The sequence below is a fragment of the Tiliqua scincoides genome, chromosome 3 (assembly GCF_035046505.1).
Source record: "Tiliqua scincoides isolate rTilSci1 chromosome 3, rTilSci1.hap2, whole genome shotgun sequence".
Lineage (NCBI taxonomy): Eukaryota > Metazoa > Chordata > Lepidosauria > Squamata > Scincidae > Tiliqua > Tiliqua scincoides.
This window is the reverse complement of record NC_089823.1, coordinates 206,225,286-206,244,035: the sequence shown is the minus strand read 5'-3', so window position 1 is coordinate 206,244,035 and position 18,750 is coordinate 206,225,286. Positions and strand designations below refer to the sequence as shown.

Here is an 18,750-nt window from a genome sequence, read left to right as displayed (position 1 = left end):
GGGCTTGCTCATAAGTCTTGGAGGAATGAAAGAAGGTTGGACAAAGCAGTGCTTGATCAATTTCTTCACACCCATCTCCACAAAAAAGCTTCCTTCTTGTTGGAACGAAACATGCAAAATGCTTTTAGATTTAAACATGAAACTATTTCATAATTTTAAAAGCAATACAAGCTGTAACAATCTTAAGGTCTCATTTCCCCAAATTTGCTATCCAAGAGGACAACAGCCCCCTTCTACACCTGCAGGCACATAGGAGCAACTTCCTTAGAGGAAGGAACCATGCAGTTTTGTAATCTGCTACTAGTGGGAAGACAAGTGGGTAGATAAGATACTTACATTCACCCTATGTTCATCCTCACCCTTACAATTGCACTATTCAAATAGCACTGTGGCCACATGGAACTGCAGCACAGAGAAGTAGCTTCTACATGGCTAGAGATGGGTGTGAAGAAGAACTTGTATTTAATGTTAACACCTACCTTTCAACAGTACTACTGGGACAAGAAGTGAATGATCCCAGATGTTCCTGTGGTCTGAGAACAATGTCAGAACATAGCATAGCATGCCACAAAAAAAAAAAAAAACATTAAGCAGAGAGAGTTGTTGACCCGTACCCCTCCAACTACTTTCCCAATGCAAAATTGCTCCTCCAAGTTGCTTTACAAAAGATAATTCGCCTTCCTGTGGGTAGAAAAGCAGCCAAGGGTTGGGGGTTTTGAGTACAAAATATTCAGAAAGGGCTAACAGGTTCTTCACCATTCGCTCAAGACTGCAGCCTTTCACAGCTACTTTTATTTTTAAAAAAACACCAAACACACACCAAAGAATTGGAAACTGTTACATGTATCTGTCACAAAATGTCTAGTTTCACTCTGAATTACTGGAAAGCTTAAGTTTATAAAAGACTCTATTTTGAATTGGAAGGTTCAGAATGTACTTCTTGGTCTAGTTGCTAAAGAAGGAGTACTTATGCACTCTTCTACCACCACCTGCCTTCCTGCAGAACAACAAAGTCAGAAGGGAGGGAGAATGCTCACAGTTTAGTAGCCGGAAGGTAGTACAGTACAGCACAATGTAAGTGATTGCAAGGAAGTTCTGCATTTTAATTTTGGTGATCAAAGAGTATTTATGACTCACAGTTCACTTCTGAATCACCACCTTAGTTCCTAATTCTAAAATGCCCAAAGAATCCACAGGCATTAAAACCATCAACTGAGATACTCCACAAGTTTGTTACCTTCACTGTGTAGCCTTCATAACAGCTATCATATATACAATTCTTCTCATGGAGAGTATGCAGCAATGTTCAGAAAACTAATTTGTTGTGAGGTTTCTTTTCCTTAGGACATGTTAGTATGAATTCAAAAGCTCCAGCAATGGGACTGACAGGAGTCAGTAAACTATCACTTTACATTGCCAAAGAATAAATAGTTCAGGACTATGTTATAAACACTTTCATAAATGTTAACCCTCCAAAAAACCAAACCATTAAAATATATTTTTTTTTAACACAGTGGAATCCAGAACCACAAAATGCATATAAGTGTTGCAAGGTCTATCTAAAATATACTTTTTCTCCAAGGGAGTTCTTTCTGCCAAGGCCATATAAGTGTTATAGTTTTAAACTATATCCAAAATTAATCATACACACACACCCTAAAATTACAGATACATGACTGTGGGCTCTTATATCTTTTTATTTTTAAAAAAAATAAACTGGCCAATTTAATTTCACTGTACAAAAAGAAAAGCATACAGATCTCAAGAAGCGAAACCCAGTGCAAACCTTGACAGAGTTCCCAAGGAACATAGCAACACTTCCATTCAGACAGTTGTGAATAAGTAGTTTCAACCATTATGAAACACCTAACTTGACCTCCTGCAATAGAGTTCCACATGTCAGAAGAAAACTGTTGCTTTAAGTAGATGTCAACGATTTTTAAAATTAAAATGCAAAAGTTATTTGCTTCCTGAATCTTCCTAGTTAAAGCTTTTTCAAAGTACTAACAGCAGCCATGGATTGCTTCAAGTACAGTATGGGCACAAGACACAAAATTAAGTACATTTAAATTCTATTGATTTTTAACAAGATGCAAGCAATTGCTTAGCTCTTCACCTAGTTCAATAGTATCTAAAAGTACTTAGCTCTGGCTGTATCACGTCCAAAGTCTTTTGCATATCCAATGCCCCATGACCAAGATACAAACCCCAAACCACCATTTTTTACTTTACAGAAATGGCGGTAAATTAAAGCCTTTTTCATCCTTGCAAAAAAAATTTGCTAATATACGACTTTTATATTCTCAAGGTTTCCGTAGTAATACATGTTTCTAATATTACAATGAACAAAATCAAACAAGTGAAACAAAACCAACATTTCCAAATTTCGACCTAAGTGATATCCAGAACTTTCAACACAACATCCTAGACTAGAGCTCCATGATGTTCAGATGCACATACAGAACTCTGTGCAAGAAGAGATTCCACCTTTCTCTTTGTTGTCAACAGAGGCACTGCATACACGACTCATACTAGCTGGGACAGAATTCACCCCTCCCCCATTCTGCAATCAGTCTCTTTCTACTCCTACAGAGTTGGATGTGTGCACCACCGAAACAAAACTGGACCCAAAATCTGCACGGTAGTATTTTGAATGAATTACAACAGAACTCTTTTTCAGGTTAAAAATTTTGGACACAAGAACAATGAACTATTCAAAGAAACACAATTAGGGTTATGATCTCAAACACACTCAACCTGGAAGTATGTTTTGTGGAAAAAAAGGAAGTTTTATGCCCAGGCAAAAAGTGCTTAAGACCAAGAGTCCAACAATCATGTAAAGAATATTTCAATCAGCATTCATTACAATGAGGCAGACAGATTGTACAAACTGACATCAGTACATGAGGAAATTTCTCTAAAAGGGCACAATCCATCAAATATTGCTCTTGGGCAAGTCCCACCAAAACAAGAGATATGCAAGAGTGCAACCAATATTTATTTTGGCTGGGCTTGTGCAGGACAAGTTCACAATGGACTTGTGGGAATAAAATATTTGGGCTTCAGCTAGGCTTGAACTGGAGTAGAACAGTTGATTTGCACAAAACAAGAGAAAAAGCCTGAATTGTAAAGCAGATAAAATCAACACAAACAGAAGTCCCAGCTTTAGAAAAAGACATTGTCAAACATCAGGACACATTTAATTTAAAACTGAGTTCTCACTAGTTTTAACAAACCCAAATTTCTGTAGAAAATGGCCTCAGTACATTTTGAAAAGTGAATGACCTCTGTTAAACAGATTATTCACAGGTGTAACATCTGCTGTGTTGAGCATACTTTGCATGACTAAAGCCTCACCACAGTTTGTTGGGCAGGTATGCCTGCATATATACAGTGCTTTGCCATGACCATTTTCCTTAATTTAGATAAAAATAAAATATATATGTAGGAGAAAATTGCCAGGCACATACTCCAGCTGTTGTTTTCTAAGTCAGAATGTCAGACTATTTCTCTTGCAATTTTAAACAAAACAATTGCACAGCAACAAATAATCTGGTATTCTGGCCAACAATGATTTTCACCAATAAGTCATTTAATTGTACATAATTTCACATGGATACCTCTTTAGTATTTAAATACTTATGTAAAAAAGGCCCCCAAACTAATAATTTCTTATATAGCCAAGTTATCCCTCTATATATCCAAACTTCAAAAAGATACAAACAGAACATTATACAGAATTTATAAATCAGGTTTAAAAACTTGAGGCTTCAAAATCATGTTATTCCAAAAGGACTTTTAGGAAAATCCATACTTTGACAAGGTAGTAGAGGAAACTGAGGGGGGGAAAAAAGACAGACAAGTTTTCTGCCTTAACATTTTACTAATCCTGCCAGTTAAAGATGTTGATGATATCAGGAATAACAGCATAAGCTGAAAGTGAGGAAAGATGTTTTTTGTGTTGGTCTCAAGTGATGAGACATGCAATTCAAGTATTTCCTATTTGATCTGAGCTCACCATAGCAAAGTGGTGCAAGGGAAAAAAGAAAGAAATTATTTTACATTTGTTCCATACATTCGATTAATATCTGCCTGGTAGTGTGCTGTAAGCTCTTTGCGTTTTAGTTTGAAGGCATCTGTCACCAAGCCGGTCTCTGGGGTCCATGGTTCAGGGCTCAAACAAATTTTGAGTGGGACCTCAAATTTCTCCAGGCTACCTGCAACAGATAGATGAAACTTCAAATTATACATTGTATTTCAGTTTGTGAATTTGAAGCTGTATGCATTGACAGCTGAGGCTGACAGAGCTTTAAGGGAACTGGATGGGTTTGAGTTCAGGCCAAATCAGGCGCATGCACGCACACATGTGCAAGAAGTGTGCTTAAGGGCCCCTTCTCTTTAAAACTAGCCGTGCAGGGCATCAGGTCCCAGCTGGACCCAGGGCACAATGGAAGATTCATTTCCTCCCCACATCCCATTTTCCTTCAGAAAATGCCCCCCCATTGCAACTTTCAGCAGTGGTATTCAAGAATTTTTTTCTTCTCTTTAAAGGAAAACAGTTTAAACACCCTGTACTTTTGGCAGTTATTAAAATGGTTTTGCAAGCTTCTCAAACTTGGCCTCTTCAGTTACTCGTTGTAATCTATCTGTGAATGTATCCTGTTCTGTAACCTAGTGGACTGGACCACAAGGAAGAGTGGAAAAGCCAACACATTGGCCCAGGAATGTGGGGGTGGGGATTGCCTCAGCAAGAGAAAAAGGTTAGTCAGGGTTTCTAATTGCTACACCACAATTTTCTTATTTTGTTATCCTTAAGGATATATGTTATGTTAGCAGCCAACCCCTCCTTTGGTCTGATAGTGCTCCATGATGACGGTCTGCACCCTGACTCTAGCATGCAAGAATGGAGAAAGACCACCAGAGTGTCTACCAGAAGAAATGAGATGCTATCAAACTACAATAGATCTTTTACCTATCCACACAATGAGGAAGGTCTGTGAACGCACCACAACTTCAGTTCAAATGCTTACTCTCCCAAATTCTTCAGTTACCCAATTCCAGCCCAGACACACTGGTGAAAAGTAATATCATTAAGCATATGAAAGAACAAGACTAGTTATGGAAGAATCAGCTTGAATTCTGCAAAGGGAAGAACTGCTTCACCAATCTTTTGGCATTCCTGAAGAGAATGTCAATAAAACATGTGGATCGGATGATCCAGTACGGACATTCATGGATTTCTAAAATGCCTATTACAAAAGTTCCTTACCAAAATTCTCAAGTAAACTTAGCAATCTTGGGATGAGGCCTGCTTATGGATCAATCTTGTTAAAATATGAAAACAGCAGAAAGAAGTAAGGGTAGTTCCTATAATGGTGGGATGAACAGAGTCCTCTGAAAATCTAGGTTTTGACCAGTGCTACTTTTCCAATCTGGAGTTTGGAAAAGATGCTAAGAGTTGTTGCCTTTACCCTGATTCTGGGCTTCCTGGAAGAATCTGGTTCTTGTGGGAAACAGGATGTTACACTAGATGGTCCTTTTGTCTGATTCAGCAGGGCTCTTATAATTCTTCTCCCCCTTAGGATAATGCAAATAAATCTAGCATCCTAGTAAGGTCCTTTAAAAATCAGTGTTTCCCAACTGTGGGTTGTGCCGGTTGCTGGTGGGTCTTGAAACTGACAAGCTGATAGCTGACAAAAAACTATATCTTGCCTTATGGAACCTGAGTCACATGTGTGCATTTACTCATGAGTAGGCAAACATTCCTCAGCCCACTTTGAAGGGCAGGCTGAGAGGAATGTAATGCTGCCAGAATGTTTCCAATCTGATGAAAGTAGGTCCCAAAATACATTTGAAAAGTTGACAAGGAAAATGTATTGAGCCCTATGGAAAGCAAAACTGAGTCATGTACTTGTGACTAGGCAAACGCGCCTTGGGTCTTATGGAAGGCCAGGAGAAGGTGAAAGCAAAGCCACCATCATGGTGCCAATCTGATGAACGTGGAACTCAAAACACTCCAGAAGGCATTCCCCCCCCCCCCCCATAGTAAAAAGGATAAAAACAGGGCTTGAGAAGCTGGTACGGTGAAACTTTTTTTTTAAACTCTCAAAGTTAAATGGGTCCTGATAATGTGCCATTTTAAGAAGCTAAAACATTAGGGAACCACTGCTTTAAATTGTCTTTTTCTTTAATTTATAATAGTCTTGTATCTTACATTTATTCTCATAAAGTATGTTTCATAAAATTTTTAGGTGCTTACCTCTAGTAGCTGCCTCAGCTAAAATCTTCTGCACTTCTTTTTCCATTTCAGCATTGCTACATATCTCTTCCCAATTTCCTTTAATTTCTTTCTTTCTTGCTAACTCACTAAGTTCTTTATGGTTTGGCACAACAAATCCAATGACGTAAGACTGGAAACTAAGAAGATACATAATCACTGTGAAATTGTGCATATGTATATGTGCTTTATCCAACTACAAAGTTTAACCTCACTACACATTTATCACTTTTTTCCCCTAAACTTTTCTCCAAGGATATAAAACAGAAGGTTAGAATGTAGCACATAGTGATCTTATCATTGAGTTGCTGCTGAAGACAAAACCCGAGGCAGGTTCACTGCTCCTCCACAGTTATAATGTTTACAACTTCTTACCATATGCAGTTCAGCCACTGGTTCAGATTATGGCTTGCCATTACATGAACAAGCTTTTAATGATCCTCAGGCTTAACAATCCCTGGGAAATCAAGAGGAGCAGGGGGAAAAAGTTTGTTGCCTGAAGGAAAGAGTAATGTTTCTGCATGGCTGCTGGATGGACTTTAAAAAAGAAAACCTTCTGGTATTTATTGGGAGAGTACAGAACTCTTCATCTTCAGAGTTCATCTACTTCTTCTGCAATAAAATCTTGACAGATTTGTGGTTTAAGAAAACCTAGTCAGGCTGCAAAATGAACTTCTTTCCTCCTTCCTTCAGACAAGATGCTTTTCCTTTCTAAGACCTACCTAAGAAAATAAGACCTACCTCAAAAATAAGACCTAGTGTGTTTTTTTGAGAATTGCTGAAATATAAGACCTACTCTGAAAATAAGACCTAGTTATGATTAGGGTCAGGATGGGGGGGCAGAAGGGGTCCTCGGGCGGGGGCGGGTGGACAACGTGACCAGGAACGCTGTACTCCCCGCGCCACCTAGAAAGCACCTGCTGTGCTGCCTTGGGCAGAGGACACTGAGGAGGAAGCAGCAAGCGAGGCAACCCTGCCTACCCTGCTCTGAGGTTCTCCACACCTTCCAGGGAGTAAGTTCCATTAACTATAAAGGGACTGACTTCTGAGTAGGCAGGCAGGGATCCTCCTGGGTGCTGAGGGGATATTTTTGAACAGTATATTTTTGTACATGAATAAATGTAGACTGTTGTACATGAATTACTATGGATTGTCGTACATTAAAAAAAAGGGGGGCCTACCCCAAAAATAAAACCTAGTGTGTTTTTTTAACCAAAAAATATAAGACAGTGTCTTATTTTCAGGGAAACATGGTAGGTTGATTTGCTGTGGGTAAATCCTATCTCTGAGAGAGCAGGGAAAGACAAAGTACAAAACAGGACTTCAAGGTCCCCCAGCTTTCCCTGCTGATTTGGACAGATGAGGAAAGGAGACATTTAGGAGACTCAGGCAGTCAGCTTCTCACATAACATGAGCAGCTGTAACACAGAGCCAGGCTCTAAGCTGAAGTTCTGCTAACTGGTCAATTGAAAAACTGGTCTTGGGAGAAAAATTCAAATAAACCATTCCCTTTCAAAAATGTGTTGAAAACTGAGGTTTCTGAAAAGTAACTCACAATCAGCCTAAAAGAAATTTTGGTGCTGATTCAAAGCCTGCCAGTAAGCAAGTCAGAAGACATCTACTCTGCTGCCAAGTTTTGCAGAGAACCTATGTATATTCAACATGAGATCACGTCTTAGCTTTAAGCACAGGAAAATACATAATCAGACACACCAAGATATTAGGGCCAGTAAAAGCTAGTACTCATAAGCACCTCAGAGCTAGGACATAACCTCTCTCATTACTTGTAATGTACCACATGCAATGATGGCATAACAACAACAATGCAAGTCAATAATTAGTGTCCTAGCCTACAGAGTGCAAAGAAAAACTATGAACGGGCTCTGTATTGAAAGAGCACTTGTTGCTAGACTTACATAGAATGAATATGAAGACATGTCCCACTGTCATACACCACTATAAATACAAATCAGGCAGCAGGAAGGAGCTTAAATCAAGCTAATCAGTTCACTGACAGAAGCCCCATAGAAATTATGCTTGGGCACTGGTCTTACCTGCTTGCATATACACAAATATTATCCACCAGTGGAAGATTCTTCAAAGCTGCTTCAACTTTACCAAGAGAAACATATTCTCCTGCTTGAAGTTTTACAAGATCTTTTTTACGATCTATAGAAAGAAGAATTAAAATTAAAAAGTTTAGAACACTTAAACAACAGATATATTGGATCTGGTACAATTCTGCTTTAAGGCAATCAGAGTTTGATCTCACTAAGAATACTTTGGCTAATTTTTTTTTCTTTAATGCTTTGAATTTTTTCTTCTTCAACTCTTTTTCCTTCATTCTTTGTACGTGCATTTAGCCTTCAACAACATTACATAACAGATTACCCAGACTGATTCAGGAATCTGTAAAACTAGATCTATAATCTGTACTAAACCTTCTGTCAACGCATTCATTAGATCCCTATGTTCCTGCGGTAGGATATTCCCTATGTTCCTATTAGTTTTATTTTACCGCTACAATATACATTTATATATTTATCAAATAGTAAACCATTTTCAAAACTGAAAGTATTAACTGATCAAATGCATATTTACTCGGCATTAAATTCCATTGACTCAAAATATGTTAGTAAGTCACTGGAATGTTCTGGCCATTTTGAGCCTTCTTCCCATATTGCCCTTATTTACCATGTTTGATTTACCACTGTGTTTTAAGAACACAGTGTTCTGGTTTGGATGTCATGAAGAAACATAGTACTTCATGACATGAAGTTTGTATGTCATGAAGAATCATAGTTCTTCCTAAACCTTGGACTTATGAGCTTCCTGTTCATATGTTAATAGAGAAAGATATGGGCTCCTAATAATGCTTAAAAATGAGCTAGAATTCACTGTGACATCTGAACACAGGATATGAAAGCGGGATGCTGAACAGGGCCAGAGTTTGATCAGAGACTGCACAATACTGCCAAAAGACTTTACCACCCTACTGATTTCAGTGGACAAGATTTAAGTAGGAGCTTAACTTTCACATAAAGTCATGCTTCCATGTTGATTTCAAAACTTTCATTTTGGTAGGCTCTCTAAATGCACAAGAGTCCAAGAAAGAGAAACTAACAATGAAGAGTGAAGTATGCTTTTGTTGAAAAATTAAAACTTTGAACATTCAGTAAGTTACAGAAGCAGAAGTAAGTCACAGTCACAGAAGTAAGTCACTACATCTGTTGGAGTGAAAACATCTTGTGCTAACCGAGTGGTTCAATTAAGTACTACATGGTTAACTCACCAATAATTTTTAGACACCCATCTGGCTGGAATTCCCCAATGTCTCCAGTGTATAACCATCTCTGTCCATACTCATCTACTGTGAAATCAGTGTTTGTTCGGTCTTGATTTTTATAGTAACCCATAGTAATGTTTTGGCCTCCAATAAGAATCTCTCCTCTAGGGTATGGCTTATCAGTGTTAAAGTATCCACCTATAATAGAAGTTTCAATAAGAAAAGGGATGTGTAGGCTTAAGATACAGAATGCATTCTAAATATTATGCTATTTTTCACAAAATAAACAAAAATGGAACAGAAACTTTAAAATCTATAGTATATACCAGGGGTGTCCAAACTTTTTGGCAGCAGGGCTACATAATCTTTCTGACACTGTGTCGGGGGCCAGGAAAAGAAAAGAATAAATTTACATTTTAAATTTGAATAAATTTACATAAATGAATACATTAGAGATGGAACTTATATGAATGAATGATGGTCTTGCAATAGCTCAAGGCCTATACAAGCCTTAAACAAAGCAAGGCCAGCCTTTCCATTGCTGCCACTGCTGCATCACAGATGTGAAACAGCAAGCAGTGGAGGGAGCCCTTATCCCATAGCTCAGGGGTGCTCACACTTTTTTGGCTCCAGAGCTAGTTTGAAACCCAGCAAAGCCCAGAGATCTACCAGAGTTTTTTTTACAATGTTCACGCCATCATAACATATAACATTTATGTGTACAATGTATGTTGTACATTTATGTGTACAATTTATAACATTTATGTGTTATAACATTTATGTGTACAATTTATGTGTACAATGAGCGACTAAGATGATTACGGGGCTGGGGCACCTTCCTTATGAGGAAAGGCTACGGCGTTTGGGCCTCTTCAGCCTAGAAAAGAGACGCCTGAGGGGGGACATGATTGAGACATACAAAATTATGCAGGGGATGGACAGAGTGGATAGGAAGATGCTCTTTACACTCTCACATAATACCAGAACCAGGGGACATCCACTAAAATTGAGTGTTGGGCGGGTTAGGACAGACAAAAGAAAATATTTCTTTACTCAGCGTGTGGTCGGTCTGTGGAACTCCTTGCCACAGGATGTGGTGATGGCGTCTAGCCTGGATGCCTTTAAAAGGGGATTGGACAAGTTTCTGGAGGAAAAATCCATTATGGGGTACAAGCGATGATGTGTATGCGCAACCTCCTGATTTTAGAAATGGGTTATGTCAGAATGCCAGATGCTAGGGAGGGCACCAGGATGAGGTCTCTTGTTATCTGGTGTGCTCCCTGGGGCATTTGGTGGGCCGCTGTGAGATACAGGAAGCTGGACTAGATGGGCCTATGGCCTGATCCAGTGGGGCTGTTCTTATGTTGGTGTACCTTGAGCCCCACTGAGTATAACAGGACTTACTCCTGACTAGACATGCCTAGGATTAGGCTGTGAGGCTGCAATCCTAGCCACACTTACCTGGGAATAAGCCCCATTGAGTACAATGGGCCTTACTCCCGGCGTTTCCTCCCAGAGGCAACTGAAGGGGGGGGTCGGCACTCCGCGGTCTACTCATTTTGCCTCGCGATCTACCGGTAGATCACGATCCACCTATTGAGCACCCCTGCCATAGCTCATGCGACAGGTCAAACAGTTGGCCGTCACACTGAGAGCAGTTGCATCAGACCAGCACCGGCTCCAGCAAATCTCTGGAGGGCCAGAGGCTCATTAGAGACTAGAAGCTCCCTGAGGGCCGGATTGGGAGTCATTGAGGGCTGCAAGTGGCCCCAGGGCCGGGGTTTGGGCACCCCTAGTATATACCAATAATTGAGGACACCGCTGCCCGAAGCCTTGTGGACATAGAGGTAGCCTATGATAGGTAGGTGATATTTCATGATAGGTTTAGTTTGGACCTCAGAGGAAGTTTGTGAGGTAGTAGAGAAAACATTCATGTTGGCATACTTCAGTCTTGGAAGACTATGGTATCGTGCTCTGAATGGTGGTTCTGGATCAGTGTCTAGAGTGGCTGAAAAGGCCAATTTGGGAGTGACAATCCCTTCCACACTGAGAGTAAATGTAGTCTGTCCCTGCTTTGTCTCCCTGGCTACAGGCCTGCCTCAATCTGTTGGGCAAGTGTCTCTTCAAACTGGGAGAGGCCATGCCGCATAGCCTGCCTCCAAGCAGAACGCTCAGAAGCCAAGGTTTCCCATGTGTTGAGGTCCATTCCTAAGTCCTTCAGATCCCTCTTGCAGATATCCTGGTATTGCAGCTGTGGTCTTCCTGTAGGGCGCTTTCCCTGCACTAGTTTTCCATAGAAGAGATCCTTTTGGATCCAGCCATCGTTCAATCTCACGACATGACCAAGCCAATGCAGGCGTCTGTTTTAGTAGTGCGTACATGATAGGAATTCCAGCTCATTCCAGGACTGTGCTGTTTGGAACTTCGTCCTGCCAGGTGATATTAAGGTAGCACATGTGGAAAGCATTCAGCTTCCTCTCTTGTTCCTTGCTAAGAGTCCAGGACTCACTGCAGTACAAAAGTGTACTCAAGACGCAAGCTCTATAGACTTGGATCTTGGTATGTTCCGTCAGCTTCTTGTTGGACCATACTCCCTTTGTAAGTCTGGAAAACGTGGTAGCTGCTTTACCGATGCATTTGTTTGTTAAACAGCTCTTAAAGCAAAGTAAGGCTCCTCACTTATACAAGAAAGTCTCAAAAATATATAAGAAGTTTGTGGATCACAGTTTGTGGATCATCCTTTCAGTGCAAACTTTATGATAATCATTATACATCAAACAAGGTTTTACAGCAAATAAACACCCTACCTTCTTCCCAGTTCTTTAGTTTGATTTCACAGCAAACCAATGGTGCTCCCACTCTCCCTGTTGTGTAATCCCAAACTGAAATTTAGGAGAGAAGACAGAATTAAAAACCCTCCAAGTATAGCTTACTAACAAAGTTTACTTGTCATTGTATAGGATAGCTAACTCCCACACTACATCAGAAAGGTTGGCAGAAATTTTGGAGTGAAGTGATATCAATATAATTGACACCCAATTCTCTCTCTACAACCTGGAGGAGATTCTACTCTATAATTACCACTAACCTTCAGTTATTGTTCCAGCCCCAGAGGATTCCGTTAGGCCATATCCCTGTCCCACAGGACAACAAAAACAGATGTTCATAAATCTCTGAGTTGCTGCAGAAAGTGGAGCTCCTCCACACAACAAGATCCGAATCTTCCCACCTAGCAGCATTCGGACTTTCCGGAAAATAAGGCTACAGAGACAACAATAGGTTTCTACTGTTTAATATGGAAAAAAAATCTGGAGGTCATGTAACATTGTTTGTGTAGCAGTCCTAAAGAATTATAGTTACAGAGCCACTCTTTGCAATCTCAAATGGTTTCACTGCACAATAAACATTTATAACAGAGAAGAATTAAAGACTAGCTGATTAAGGAAAACAAGATTGTTTCTCTTAACATCTTCTAGCTTTTCCACATAGAGATATCCTGTTTAGCAAATCTGGAATGCAAGCATCCTCCTTCCTTCATCCACACCACCAGATTTATGCCCACACTGCCAAAGCCTTACCCACTTCGCCCTGGTGGCTAGCAAAAGCTTCCTGTTTCTCTGACAGGCTTATCTGTGTAGGTGACTCCTTAACCAGCCAATCTGACACAATAAACCGCAACTTAAGAAAACTCATTTTACCTGTCACACAGTGGAGTAGTATATCCTTTTGAAATCTGCTCCATTTTGTAATTATAAGCCAATATAAACAGATTGCGTTGGAAACTGGACATTTCATTAACTTTGCTCATGACATTTTTGTAGATTCGATCCATGATTTCCTAGTTACAGAAATGGATTGTGCACATCAGTTAGAGAAGGTAACTGCATAAGTCTGAGGGAGTAAAGTTATCACTGAAAAGTAGATTTCAGGTCTTCAAAAACTCAAAGTGGGATAGAGCTTATAACCATATCAATACAAGGTTTTAAGTAGAAAACACAATCATCACAGAAGCTAGAAACCTACTCTCTTCATCATCCAGATTGACCCCAATAATTAAAAGGCAAGGAAACATACTGGGGTGATTCTAACTCATCCACACCTACTTTTTGGGCTCTTCCATAAATTCTGCCCCCGAATGCAAGATGTAACTGGAAAGGGTTGTTACGCTGTGCTACCATTATTTATTTAAAAAATTTCTATCCCACCTTTCCTCTGCTAAAAGCAGAAGCCCAAGGCAGTTTACAATTTATCGATTTTCAAAAAATTAAAAAATAAAATATACAATAGAATAAAAATAGAAAATACAATCTAACAATAGAAAATAAATTGGAAACATAAAGGGGGGGAAACACCAATTGGAGCAGGGCAAAAATATTCAAGTAACTGCTACAGAGGCACAGGAGGCAGACATCCCAAATGCAAAATGAAACAAAAATGTTCTAAGTCCTCGCCAAAATGCCATGAGGGAGGGGGTAGATCTTAATTCCTCCAGTAGGGAGTTTCATAATTGTGGCGCCACTATTGAGAAGGCTTGCCCCCATGCTGCCATACCACTAACTTGGGAGAAAGGCAGTACTTGCAGGAAAGCCCCCTCAGATGACCTAAGAGGGCAGGCTGGGATATATGGGAGAAGGCAGTCCCTCATAACCTGGCCCCAAACTGTGAAGGGCTTTAAAGGTCAAAACCAGCACTTTGAATTGGGCCCGGAAACGAATGGGCGGCCAATGCAGTCACAGAAACAGTGGTTCAACAGAATTAAACTATCTGGCTCCAGTAACCACCCTGGCAGCCGCATTCTGCACTAATTGCAGCCTCTGAACCATCTTCAAGGGCAGCCCCACATAAAGCATGTTACAGTAATCCAATCTTGAAGTCACTAGGGCAGGGGTCGGCAACCTTAAACATTCAAAGAGCCATTTGGACCCGTTTTCCGGAGAAAAGAAAATCTCGGGAGCCACAAAACCCTTTTGACATCTAAAATGAAGATAACACTGCATATATAGTTTTTTTTTACCTTTATGATCTGCTGCAAGCGCCCCTTCCTGTGCTAACCAGACAATATACTTATTGTCAAGATAGATATATCTTGACTGAGGGCCCAATCTTATCTAACTTTCCAGCACTGATGCAGCCCAGACTTAAGGAAACAAATGTTCCCATACCTTGAGGAGGCCTCTGTGACTGACTCCCCACTACAAGATGCAGTGCATGCCCCATTAGAATGGCTGCACCAACACTGGAAAACTGGATAGGATTGGGCCCTAAGACGGCACTCTGAGGCACACACAGGGTGACCAGATGTCATAACAATAAAAGACGACAAGTCACCCCAAAATGTAGGATATTGAAGAAAAATGTAGGACCACAAAATAAAAGCTAAAAACACTCATCTATATTGATCAATATATAGATTATATATTGTATTATTGATCTCATGTGCCTAATTTAAAATTACTTATTATTGAATTTAAAACTGTATTACATATAATTTATTAATTACAAGAGGGGATGCGTTGCCTGCTCACAGGGAAAAGCAGGACATTTAAGTTCTTTTCCAGGAAATGGGGCTAAAAAATAGGACATGTCCTGGAAAAAGAGGACCTCTGGTCACCCTGGGCACACACTGGGGCGGTGCATGCTAAGACGGCACCCTTGAATTTAGCACTCTTCATTTTCCCCAGGTCAACCCCCATCTTTCTTGCTCCTGAAAGAGCACCCCTTTCTAAGGCTCCTACAGCCCCATCTCTGCCCTCCTGCTCCCCATGGCACCCCAGAAAAGCAAGGTAAAGATGGAGTTACACAGGCAGCCCTTCCACAGCCTCCCTCTTCCCCACCCACCCACCCTTGTAAAGTCAACACTCTCCCCCCCTCCCACTGCTCTGCCTCACCTATTGCCCTACAAGACAAAAGTGAGGTCATCCCCATTGCCTCACGGTGCCAAGCCCCACCCCACAGCTGTGTGCACAGGAGATGCCCACAAGGGGACTGCAGGCACCTTCTGCCCTCTCCTGGGAGCTGCCCCTGCCTCCCCCCACCCAGGCAGCCCTGCCTGGGCTCCCCCTCCTGCCTCTGCGCCCCCCACCGACCCCCCACTGGAAGCCCACCCGCCTGGCGCCCCCACCCCTTGCCAGCCACACTCAGGGTGGCAGGAAGCCAGGAGGGGAGCTTGGCTGCTGTCAGCCACACTCACCATATACAGGACGTAGAGGGCGCACAGTGCATTACGGGAGCAGGCGAAGCCCCAGCACACCATCTTCCCAGACAGGAGTGGCCAAGCCCCCCTTTCCCTCCCCCGCAGCACAAAACAATCTCCCCCTCCACTCAAGGGGAAAGCAGCTGCCGCCCGTCCTGCCCCTTTAAATCCCAGCCTGCAGGAGCCAGAGCAGATGGCTGAAAGAGCCGCATGCAGCTCTAAAAACACAGGTTGCCGATCCCAGCACTAGCATATGGACCACAGTGGTTAGGTGCGACTGACTCAAGTACGGCCACAGCTCAAGCACCAGCCGGAACTGAGCAAACATACTCCTGGCCACCACTGTTACCTGGCTCCCCTTGGAAAGCTGTGAACCCAGAAGCATACCCATACTGCACACCTGCTCCTGCAGGGGACGTGCAACCCCATTCAGAGCAGGCAGATAACTCAGTACCTGCATCAAGGATTTCCTGACCAAAAGGACCTCTGCCTTTTCTGGATTCAATCTCAACCTACTGGCCCTCATCCAGACCCCAACCGCCTCCAGACATTGCTCCAGGACTTCCACAGCCTCCCTGGAATGAGATGGTAAGGAGAGATAGAGCTGGATGTCATCAGCATATTGGTGACACCCCACTCCAAATCCCCCGGATGATCTCCCCCAGTGGTTTCATGTAGATGTTAAAAAGCATGGGGGACTGAATAGAACCCAGAGGCAACCCACATTCTAAGGCCAGGGTGCTGAACAGGAGTCCCCCATCATCACCATCTGGGACCTGTCAGCCAAGAAGGAGTGCAGCCACTGCAAATCAGTGCCCCCAATCCCCAGCTCAGCCAGCCTATCCAGAAGGATACCATGATCAGTGGTACTGAAAGGTCGCTGAGAGGTCCAAGAGAACCAACAGGGACGTGCTCCCTCTGTCTAGTCCCCAGCGAAGATCATCCAACAGGGCAACCAAGGCTGTCTCTGTCCCAAAGCTTGGCCTGAAGCCGGATTGGAAGGGGTTCAGAGCGTGCTCAAAAACCTTACCCAAGAAAGGAAGGTTAGATACTGATCAGTAGTTTAAATTGGTGGAATCTAAAAGTTTTTTTCAGGAAGGGGTGCACAATTGCGATCTTCAGGATGCTAGGAATCACTTCTTCCTATAAGGATGAATTTACAGTGTGTTTCACCCAAGTGGCCAGACCAGCCCTAGCAGATTGACTTCGCCATGCTGGGAAAGGGTCAAGCGGGCATGATGACGGTCAAATTCCAGAGGACCCTATCCACATCCTCAGGTTGTAACAGTTGAAAAGAATCTATAATGATGGAATTGACAGATGCCACAGGGACAGCTTCTGGAGCTGTTAAACCAGAGTCCAAGTCACAACAAATAAGATCAATTTTATCTGCAAAGTGCTTGGCAGACTCATCACAGAAAGTAATCGAGCCCTCCAGCTCATTTGCCAAAGACAGGGCTTTTCAAACTCGGGCGTCACAATGCCCTAGCCAGTGAGCCCTGGCCTCTGCCCCCTAAAGGGGCGGGGGCAGCTTGGAGGCAGGGAGGAGGCAGCGGCACACCACTCGGGGGGGCTGCAGGGGCTTGGGTGCACTTACCCAAGCCTCCTGCAGCCTCCCCAGGCTGCGGGGAGCCGGTGCGACCTGCAGCAAGGCTCCCTGCAGCAGTGAAAGTAAATGTGGAACAATCGCGTGGAGGGGGCACGCGATCGCTCCGCATTTACTTTCACTGCTGCGGGGAGCCCTGCTGCAGGTCACACCGGGCTCCCCGCAGCCTGGGGAGGCTGCAAGAGGCTTGGGTAAGTGCACCCAAGGCCCTGCCACCCCTCTGGGTGGCGTGATCCTGGGGATCGCACGGCTGCCTTCCCCCCGCCGCCTCACCCCCCCGCCCATGCAAGTACTTAGTGGCTCTCAAACTCTCCCAGAGAGTTTGAGAACCACTGGCCAAAGATGTTGAGTGGAGCAGTTCATGAAAGACTTGAAAAAGCTCTGCGCAAACACAATGGTGGCAGAGGAAAAAAAAAAAACTTTCTTTGCTGCCATCACCGACATGGAATAGGCCCTAAAAATAGGCTCTAGCCCATGTTCTGTCAGACTCATCAAGGATTTTCCTTGATCATCACTCTAGGCATCAGCCAAGTTGTTTCACTGCCTGCAGCTCCTCAGTAAACCAGGGAGCTGCCCTGGCTTGACAACAAGACTGAGGTCATTCAGGAGTGATCACATCCGATGCTCTAGCTATCTCCCCCATACCACAGGGCAGCCAGGGCATCAGATGAATTGGCATCCCGGAGGCCGGGAAATCCCCCGAAGCCCTCAGGAAACCATCCGGATGCATCAGTCTCCGGGGGCGGACCATGCAATTTGGTTGCCCAGTTCTAACTGGGTTAGGTGTTGCCAGCCTAAAACTCACCAGACAGTGATCTGTCCATGACAGAGGAGTGATCTTAGCCTTCTCCAATGCCAGATCACTCTCCCCATATCCCCCAGCTAATAGTAGGTATTCATAAATCATTTATAAAAATTATACAGCATTAATGTGGCCTTCTTCCCCTATCTGCTGGATTTAAGATAAAGAGAAACACCATAACTGCACTACAATGATTCCCTTGGATCTATTAAAGCTGTTGCACTGTGCTGACACCATAGGCTAGACCTGCGGTTTTCAAACTCTCAGGGAGTTTGAAACCCGCAGTAAGTCTTTGCGGGGGCGAGGGGGAGGCAGCAGGGGCAGGGAGGAGGAAGCGACGCGATCAGGGGGCTGCAGGGACTGGGCCATCCCTGGGTGTGGGGTGCAGCAGCCATCCCTGGGTGTGGGGAGCCCTGCGCAAGTGCCTGCAGGGCTCCCCAGGTCAGGGAAAGTTAGAGGGGAGAGATCGCGCTCTTGACTCTGCAAAACCGGAAGCAGAGCACAATCTCTCCACTCTCACTTTCCCTGACCTGGGGAGCCCTGCAAAAGGTCGCACAGGGCTCCCCACACCCCCAGGGGAGGCTGC

The 18,750-nt window shown here is 43.0% G+C and overlaps 1 protein-coding gene across 2 annotated transcripts in view; it reads right to left on the bottom strand.

Moving 5' to 3' along the window:
- Positions 1-1,677: 1,677 nt before the first annotated feature.
- The window catches only part of ACSL3 (acyl-CoA synthetase long chain family member 3), a 61,106-nt gene continuing 44,033 nt past the window's right edge, over positions 1,678-18,750 (bottom strand). For both annotated transcript variants that reach the window (XM_066621222.1, XM_066621223.1), the window contains exons 12-18: positions 13,262-13,401; positions 12,652-12,824; positions 12,371-12,445; positions 9,570-9,761; positions 8,332-8,446; positions 6,260-6,417; positions 1,678-4,217 (exon numbers count right to left, since the gene is read on the bottom strand). In XM_066621222.1, coding sequence (XP_066477319.1) covers positions 4,054-4,217; positions 6,260-6,417; positions 8,332-8,446; positions 9,570-9,761; positions 12,371-12,445; positions 12,652-12,824; positions 13,262-13,401 — 1,017 coding nt within the window. In that variant the 3' untranslated portion in view covers positions 1,678-4,053. The remainder of the gene's footprint in view (positions 4,218-6,259; positions 6,418-8,331; positions 8,447-9,569; positions 9,762-12,370; positions 12,446-12,651; positions 12,825-13,261; positions 13,402-18,750) is intronic.